The 8,634-nt window shown below is 57.1% G+C and overlaps 5 protein-coding genes across 5 annotated transcripts, besides 4 other annotated features; 3 read left to right on the top strand and 2 right to left on the bottom strand.

Annotated features, from left to right (window-relative positions):
• Positions 1-683: 683 nt before the first annotated feature.
• On the top strand, positions 684-3,014 carry TraAM80_01301 (uncharacterized protein; the record flags this gene model as incomplete). The annotated part of the gene is made up of 1 exon (XM_029378353.1): positions 684-3,014. One exon carries the CDS (start codon positions 684-686, stop codon positions 3,012-3,014), a length of 2,331 nt encoding a protein of 776 aa, XP_029241737.1.
• Positions 3,015-3,109: 95 nt separating this feature from the next.
• Positions 3,110-3,151: a microsatellite.
• Positions 3,152-3,169: a microsatellite.
• A 70-nt stretch (positions 3,170-3,239) lies between these two features.
• Positions 3,240-3,292: a sequence feature (GA-rich).
• Positions 3,293-3,581: 289 nt separating this feature from the next.
• TraAM80_01300 (uncharacterized protein) lies at positions 3,582-3,980 on the bottom strand (the record flags this gene model as incomplete). The annotated part of the gene is made up of 1 exon (XM_029378352.1): positions 3,582-3,980. One exon carries the CDS (start codon positions 3,978-3,980, stop codon positions 3,582-3,584), a length of 399 nt encoding a protein of 132 aa, XP_029241736.1.
• A 632-nt stretch (positions 3,981-4,612) lies between these two features.
• On the top strand, positions 4,613-5,119 carry TraAM80_01299 (uncharacterized protein; the record flags this gene model as incomplete). Its single annotated transcript, XM_029378351.1, has 1 exon — positions 4,613-5,119. One exon carries the CDS (start codon positions 4,613-4,615, stop codon positions 5,117-5,119), a length of 507 nt encoding a protein of 168 aa, XP_029241735.1.
• A 1,449-nt stretch (positions 5,120-6,568) lies between these two features.
• On the top strand, positions 6,569-7,363 carry TraAM80_01298 (uncharacterized protein; the record flags this gene model as incomplete). The annotated part of the gene is made up of 1 exon (XM_029378350.1): positions 6,569-7,363. The coding sequence occupies one exon, from the start codon at positions 6,569-6,571 to the stop codon at positions 7,361-7,363; it is 795 nt and encodes a 264-aa protein (XP_029241734.1).
• A 40-nt stretch (positions 7,364-7,403) lies between these two features.
• Positions 7,404-7,448: a microsatellite.
• Positions 7,449-8,102: 654 nt separating this feature from the next.
• TraAM80_01297 (uncharacterized protein) lies at positions 8,103-8,634 on the bottom strand (the record flags this gene model as incomplete). The annotated part of the gene is made up of 1 exon (XM_029378349.1): positions 8,103-8,634. A coding segment is annotated over one exon (532 nt), but the record flags the coding sequence as incomplete, so codon positions are not given.

The raw sequence follows: 8,634 nt of genomic DNA, 5'->3' as shown, positions 1-8,634 counted from the left end.
ACTGCTGCCATCGTCGTCATTGTCACCGTCATTGTTGTGGACGTCTTTATTTGTTTCCTTCCCCGGCAGCGTGCGTCATTTTTTTTTTCTTCATATGTTATTGTTTCATTGTTTTATTTTTTGCTTTCTTTCTCTCTCTGTCTCTACGTGGCATCGAGGCCGCAGACGTTATTCCCTTCCCTTCTGTTTATGCACGCAGGCACAAAAGCTTCTGCATGTACAGATGGAGATGTGCACATACACCCCGGCGTAGCTGCGGGCACGGCGGGGATTTTTCAGGGATGAAGCAGATTTATCTCTCTTTTGGGGTGCCAGTATCCATCACAGCGAGACGTCCGAGGAACTGCGGTTCTTATTGTTTTTTTTTTTGGTGATAGATGTGCCGCTGCTCTTCTTTGTGTTTCACCCCCCACGTCTTCTTGCATGTTTTTCCTCGTTACTTCTCATTCCTGCACCGCGTCCCTCTGCATGAGCCTAAGCCCACACATGCATGCTGGCCGTACACTGTGGCTGGTCACGGACTGCCCTGTTGCTTGCGTGGCACACCCACCCCTTTTATTTCTGCTGCTGTTGCCTCTTTTTTTTTTTTGCTGCTTCCACCGCAACCACCACACAATTTCTGCAGCAAAGCCTCCTGTTAGCAGAGGAGAATTAGCGTGTGTGTGTGTGTGCATCGTGCAGTGATGCACGTGCCCCACACTGACGGGCCTACGAAAGGGGCTTCCGCCTCAGCAGATCCACACGATGCCAAAAACAGTGATAAACACAACAAGGACAAGTGCCAGCGGGAGACCTCTCTATCATTTGACGACGTGGAGGAGTTGAGTCGGCGACGTGAGCAGTTGTGCAGTGACGTGGAGACTTCGCTTGCTCGCATTGCCGAGATACAGGCGTGGGTTCACGGTGCAAGCAAGAGCGATGATACCACCGAGGCCACCGCAAGGGATGCGCAGCAGCGACAACAAGTGAAGGGTGCAATGGAGGCTCTTACAGCGGCGCGTGCCGCGCTGTGGGCGGTGCCCACGCGTTTCTGGAATGATCTTCGTGGTTTGCGTCGCCCGCCGCTTGCTGTCGCCGTGGTTGTTCAAGCTGCTGTTTGTTTGTTGGGCGAGCAGCTGTATATATCGTGGGACCACTGCCGCAGCATCAGAGGCCTGCCGCGGCGGTTAGTGAAGCGCGATCCGTCCGCCGTTACAGCTGTTTTGATTGCCGCGGTGCGGCGGAGGGATTTCGACTCGACGTGGACGTTTGACCGCGTCGTGCGTGTGCATCCGACGCTGGGGCCACTGCATCGGTGGATTACGGCCATGCTGCGGGCGAGCGAGGCCGCTCTGGCCGCCGCGGCGGGCGCCGTGGAGGACGTAGTGAGTGAAGAGTGCGGGATGAAGAGCGCCACCGCGGCGGCCGAAACGGCTGCACTCATGCGGGAGATGGAGGAACACGCGGAGTACGTGCGGATGGCGCGGGATGAGCTGGCGGCGATCGACGCGCTGCTGACGGACGTTGCATACGAGGCGGAGCGGCTCAGTTTGAGTGCTGCGACGCCCTGCTCGTCGCCAAAGGCGTGCAGCAACACGGCTGCCTCCTCAACAGAGCCGTCGCGCCAGCCATCGGAGAGGCAGGAGCCTCAGGACGCTGAAGCGTGCGACACCTCGCCTCCGCCGTGTTCCTCCTCCTCCACCGCCGCCGCCGTGTCTTTCATTGTGCCTAGACTGCAACTCGAGGCCTGCCGTGCTGGGAGCGCCAACGGCGGTCCAGGCATGGTGGCGAATGCTGCCGATAGCGACGCCGGCCCATCGCTGCGGGCGAGGTTTGAAGAGCTGCGCACGACGCCGCGTATTCGAAGCCCACGTTTGGGTCGTCCCATCACTGGCTACAGAGCACACTCCGTCGGGGGCCTTAGAGGCAGGATGGCAAGGGTGTCTCCAGGCGCCATTTCTCCACGCGGCGGTGCTGCTCTCCTGCAAGAGCGCGCCGATCTGCTGCAGCGCGTGCACGACTTGGAGGACAAGCTGAAGGAGGCGTACCATCGAAATCCCTCCATGGCGGAGTTTCAGCTTATGCGGGATGAAATGACGGCGGCCAAGCAGGAGCTTTTGGCGCTGCGGGCCGAACACAGTCAGCTACTGGGGCAGACGAAACGATATGCATTGCATCGAATCAACGTGTCACGTGAAAGGAAAGCGGAGGGTAAGGCATGTGACGATAGTGACGCGGCCGCCATGACGATAAGCACGCTAGAGGAGATGTTGCATGTGGCGCACGCGCGGATTCGGCAGCTGGAGATGCAGGACACTCTGAGTGCGCTCCGCACCTTGAATGATGCCTCCGCTACCCCAGAGCAGAGGGACGGCTTGGCCCAGGCAGTCGGAGCATCTCCTCCCTCCGCACCCGCAACGCTTCCCACGGGAGGCGATGTGTGCGGTGCTGGGGTTTTTGTCGCAGCACCGCAACAGCAGCAGAAACGACTGGACGACATGCTTCGGGAGCTGCAAATGCAACAGGGCGCCCTCGCCGTGGCAGAGGAGCGCCTCAACCAGGAGATGCACTTCCATCACGCTACGAGGCAGCGGATGCATCAGCTGCAGGAGGAACTCAAAAGTGTTTGGAGACGGCTCGAGAGCGCCGAGTACCAGCTGAAAGTGGCACTAGAGGAGCGCGAGGACCACGTGGAAGCTGCGGGTGACGCCACCGCGCATAGATCCGCCTCGCAGCGGTCGCGTCTTGGTGCCGCATCGCTGCATCACGAGTTGAAGCAGCTTCGTCAGCGTGAGCTGGAGAGCCGGCAGATGGTTGAGCGGCTGCGCGTGGAGTTGGACACGCTGAAGCAGCGTCAAGCGGAGGAGCGGCAACGGAGCAAGGAGCTTCGTGCCGCACGCGCCGTGATGTTGGCACGGCTTGAGAAGACGTTTGCCGAGTCGCTGCGGCGGCAGGAGTGTGACCTGCGGGCCATTCCAGAGGCACTCACGCGTGCGCGGAAGGAGATGGAGCAGCTCAATGTGCAGCGGCGTTAGCAGACCAACAACGACAAGAATAAAAGAGGGAGTTTGCTTGTACACACACACACGCAAATGTCAATCTTGTAGGGAGCTGCTGTTGAAATCTCACGTTGGTTTGGTGTATTTTTTGTTTTGTTTGTATTCGTTTTCTTCTTTGTCTGTGCGTCTGTGGGTATGGCACGGGGAGGCGAGGAAGCAGGTGAACTGAGCGTGCATTGCGAGACGCCTCTGCTGCGTTGCCCTTCTGCTCCTCCTCCTCCTCCTCTCTTTCTCTCTGTTACATCTCCCCCTCCCACCGCGGCGTACGTCGTGAATGTCGTGCACGTGTAGCGTGCGCGCTGGCTTCGGCTTCATGCGCACCCCAACACCCCTGACTGTTCGGTTCTTTCACGTTTGCCTCTCTGTTGGGCCGTGGTTGTGGGGCGACGGCAGAGAAGCGGGGAGATTTTACTTCACCCACGCAAGGAGCAATCAAACAGCATGATGCAAGGGCACACAGAGGCAGAGGGGCGAGGCGGCATTGTCAGTGGGGGGACATCCGCCCGCCGCCCGCCGTTGGGCGTGCATGACGCGGGATTTTTGCTAACACTGTTCCCACCACCCGCGTTGCTGGGAGTCAGCGCTGGAGCCGCGCGCAATGCACCAACTGCAGTGCCCCAACCTTGGGAGCTCGCCGCACCCCAAGCTTAGGCTCTGGGCTGATATTAGTGCAAGCACATAGCGGGAGTTGCGCACTCTAGCTCGGTGTGCAAGCCCCCGCCTCCGCACGCCTTGCTTCCTCGCAGCGAGAAGCGCCGATGAAATTTCTGGACGCGTCACCACATTCCAGGTGCAGCAACACCTTCTCAAGCGTGGAATAAGAGTACATGTAGCAGGATGCGGTGTGTGCGATGTCGCGTGAGGAAGTGGAGCGGTACAGGGATACTCTCGTTGCATCGCCTGACTCACGGAGCACGGGCGACAAGAAAGCGACATGTGCATTCCCGGAACACGGAATAGCGGGCGTCGGAGCCGGTGCCGCTGCGCGTGGCGGATATGCGGCGCAGCATGGATACCATGCGTTTTTCTGCCTATGTGCAACCGACGCTTGGGGGGCTGCAGGACCCGGTTGAGGTCTTTAAAAGCCAACGCTGACTGAGCGACTTAACGGAGAAGGGCAAAGAACTGCAGCACATGGATTGCAAGCGTGTTTTTGCCAGACGCTCGACAGTATTCCATGACGATTGTAGCTTGGGCTCCCGCAGCGTCCACGCAACGGCAAGCGGTGAAATGACAAACAGTTCGGCAGTGACACAGTGCCATCCGAGCCGAGGGGAGTCAGTGCGTGGTTGTCTGACTTTCTTAAGCAGCGCGCAACATTCGTAGAGACTGCTGGTGTGCCGGCTCCGGCGGCTACCTGCACCCCTGAGCCCATTTTGGATGAGTGGAAGGGCGGCGCCACGGCGTCCCCGCTGCTGTCTGCGGGGGCACCTTCAATGACGCCAGACCCGCTGCAGCGTTAGGTCGTGTTATCTCCCATCGTGCTGGCGAGAAGCAAACCTTGTGGACTCACATTGCTAGACGCGGCAGACGTCAACCCTGTTTGTATACAGCCACTGTCTGTTTCACCGATTATGCCCAACGGGGCGGCCTCAAACACCAATGCAGTGAACCTCAAAAACTGTCGGGCACTGCAGGGCCTAGTGAAGAACGCGGCCGTGGGCAACGTGCTTTCACGCACCATCGGCACTCGCCACGTGGCACCGTCGCTTCGGCAGCGCCCCGTACGCCGCGCCGCTGCGTGGTTTGGCGATTATGACGATGACGTGAGCCATCTCTTTTCTACACTCATCGAGCTGCGCCCGGCCCAATGCCCGGCACAATTGTTGGCTGCCACCGCCGGACATGCCTCCACTCCCCCTGTGCAGAAGGATAAACACGGGAACAACGCGCCTGTCACGGAGAGCTCTGCCGACGATGAGGAGTTGCTCGAGGGCTTCTACCCCACGGCGTACCTAGTTGAGACAGGGCATCGTGCCTCCAGTAGCATCGTCTTCATGCAGAAGAAGGAGGACAGTTTTTCTGGCAGCAACGCCGCACATTGTGCGGGTAGTGTCGCCGATCGCGTGGTCCCCGCATAACGAGGCCGAGTTAAATCGGCGCTCCATTGTCTCCAGCTTACCCTGGCTGCTAGTCATTTACCGCCGGGCCACCACCACGTACGCGCTAGAACCAACGAAGATGCACCGCCCGGTGACCAACAACATTGGGCCGCGGCGGGATGAATGCGTGCAGCAGCCGCGACCGTCGGTTGCGGGTGACGGGTGACTTGACTACGACGATGGCTAAGGGTTGTACACGACGATAGCTGGGAGGAGTGCAGTGAAACACGTGGTGCCGTGTGCCGATTTGATCCGGGTACTGCATACTAGTGAGCCCCATAACACTGAAGGGAAGGCGAGAGTGGTGAAGAGAGAGAGAGGGAGATAACATGGTCCTCGCAAGGAACTCATCGGTGGTTAGTGACACAGCAGTGACCCAACCAGCTAGAAGGAATGAGCACCGGGGGCGTCCACGGACGTATCCTCCCGCGCAACTTACACAAGGAGCATCCATTCCTTGCTTTTTCTCTTTCTCTCTGTATGTACATGCCTCTGCGCATGGGGTTGTGGAGGTCCGTACGTATATGCGTATATGCGCTTGCTGGTGGGACGAACATGGTTGACCATTTATTGGTATCACTACACTTGTGTATCGACTGATACATCCTTTTTTAAAAATTTTATTTTGGCCCTTGAAACCCTGCGAAGAGGGAGTGGCATGGCCCTTCAATGCGTCCGCTAAAAGAGCAACAATAGCTCAATTGTCCTCTCGTTGCTACGCCTTGCTTGCTTTGCGTGCCTTTGCGTCTGTAAACGCCTGCTCATAGGCAACCATGAGGAATCGTAGTGGACTCTTTTTTTTTTATGGTGTGCTGCAGGAATACACGTGTGGTTACGAAGAAGTTATTTCGGAGTTACATGCATCGGCGTTTTTATTTATTTATTTCTGTTTTAAACTGAGAAGTGGGAAAACGTCTGCGCCCTCTTTTTTGTTTTTGTTTTGTTTTTATGCCTTCCCCACCCATTCGAGGCCCTCTTTACTTTTTTTTTTATGTATATATCTTTCTCTCTGTCTGTGTATGTAAATGTGTGACGGCTGCCGTGTTGGTGCACGCATGCGAGTGCGTACGATTCCAACGGACATGTCTTTTTTTTTTTTGTGTCCCCTTCTCACCCGCTTGTTGCGTTTGACTGCGCAGCGCAAGAGCGGATGAGGGAGAGGCGCCGCACGGATGTTGTCTTACACTCACGCCTACGCGCGTATGTGTGTGTATCTGGGGTGGGGGGAGGTATGCATTTATATGTGCTGTGGCGCGTCTATCGGATGCTTTGCCTCTTCTTCCTGCCTGTTCTGCTTGCGCTGACAGAAGCTCATATACGCGGAAGCTAGCGGATATTGGAGGGTCCAGCAGACAGCGCGGGGTAGCGTGGGATAACACCTACTCACATATATAGCGAGCGCGAGGGCGGGGACGAGTGGCATCCAGCATGGACGGCGATGTGACAAAGCAGGAGACGTCGCACAGCGGCGAGGACACGCAGCGCGCTCGCCGTGTGATGTTCGCCGATGAGGTGGGGGTGCAGGGCCGTTCCCATCATAACCACCCCAGCAAGGATGGGGACGGCAGTGGCAGGCAGCAACATCCGGCGGCTGCAGCAGACGGCCCCCCATTAGCGGAGGAGGATGTGAGGCACAGTGCAAACGAGCATACGGGCCCTGGGGGAAGGAGCAACCGAAGGCAGCGCAGGCGTGGCGGCCCCGCAAAGGTGGCGGCGGTGATAGCGGAGGCGCTTGTCTTTGACGAGGACACGGAGGAGGACGCCAAGCAGCGCCTGGACGACCACGCCCTGCTATTGTCTGCGGATGAGAACACCGAAAGGCTTCAACTGGAGGTGATGGAATTGCAGGAGCAGGATGAAATTTGCAAGGCGCACCGCGCCCTGCGGGGGCAGCAGCTGCACCGCAATGGAAACCCGGGTGCCAGATCTGGTGGGAGCCACCACTGCGAAGGGGCAGCCGATATGGCTCCCGTAGGCAACATCCCCGTGGCTGAGACGAAACCGCCGGCGGCTCCACCAGTGGAGCCGCCCAGGGGGGGCGACGCGAAGGTCTCCAAAGGCCCATTGGCAGTGAACGGGTTTACAGCATGGGCCACTTCGCTTTTGGCTGCATTTTATGCGGCCGGTGCCGTCTGGCGTCGTCAAGCGTGGCGGCTGCTCCTAGCTCTGCTTGTCTTACTGCTTTGCCGAAGGCTCCTACTCCGAGCGTCTCCCCCGCCCTAAACCTGCCGCATGGCGTCCCTCTGTGTTTGCACCGACAGCAAAAACAAGGACGAAAACAAAACGAAGCAAAGAAAACAAAAAAAAAGATAAATACGACCTTCACCATGAATACAACAGCCAAAAAAAAAGAATATCAAAATCACAGGAACGGCTACAACAAACAAAATGAGACGGAACAACGAAATACGGAGCCGCAGTGCACGCGACGTGTGGTGTCTCTTGGCAGACTCCACCCCGTTCAACAGGAGTGACCACAGGGCTTCACCCCAGCAATTTGGAGACGCCGGCACCAACGAACATCGTGCATCACCCAATGCGGAGCAGAACGGAGCAGTTTACATCCCGATGTGTGCGATGCGGCACTGGGCCCGGCGATTACACGACCAGACACACGGCTATCAAAAGCATAGGATACACCATTATGATTAAGACAACAATAGATGCATGGACGATACACTCATCTTCGACCCGTCCCCGCAACAGCAGCAACAACACAACCCTTAAAAAACAAAAAAACAAAAGCAAAAATTACCATGTTTTTTAATGTTTATTTGCAAATCCTTATATCAATTTGTCCCATCATCTTGTATCCATTTCAACATATATCCTCTTTGCACCTTTACTTACAAACGTTTTGTCACGCTTCAAAAAAAAGTAATAACAACAACGAACAAAAAAAGATAACGATACAGAAAACAAAGGCAGCTAAACCCGCAAGATGATAGATGTCCATATAACATTATGATTTATGTGATACATGTAGCTGTAAAGCTTTCTTCCCTCGTGCTGGTGTGTGTTCTGCTCGCGTGTGCCGCAGGGGTGTGTGGGCGCGGCAGCCGACAGCATGGCGACTGGACCTGCTGTACGCGGATGACCCCTTGTCGGCTGCCCCAATCGAGGTGTACAGAGCCGGGGTGCTGGCGGTACTGTGGATTCGCAACGACACGGCTGATGGGGTGCGGCTGGAACGTGTTCCGCAGCCAGCTGTTACTCCACCGACGGCCATCGGTGCCCTGATTACCGAGGCGATGCGAACGAACCCCGACATCCTTGCGGTTGTAGGTTCGTGAGTGGCGGCACGCTGCTGGTTGCCCTTCCGGTCCTGCAGCAGTACGGGTTGGTGGCTCCTGGCCCCTACACCGTATTGGAGACTTTGCGTTGCTGGGAGCAGCACTTTAACTTTCCCCGCACGCATCGCACGCCTGGCCTGCACGCTCACGTTTGGTACGTGGCTTTGTGCTTGCGTGTGTGCCGGGTGGGCCATATGTACC

Source organism: Trypanosoma rangeli, assembly GCF_003719475.1.
Source record: "Trypanosoma rangeli strain AM80 chromosome Unknown Tra_15.4_contig_00026, whole genome shotgun sequence".
Taxonomy (NCBI): Eukaryota; Euglenozoa; class Kinetoplastea; order Trypanosomatida; family Trypanosomatidae; genus Trypanosoma; species Trypanosoma rangeli.
Note: the sequence above shows the minus strand (reverse complement) of the source record. Positions and strands in the feature narration are given on the sequence as shown.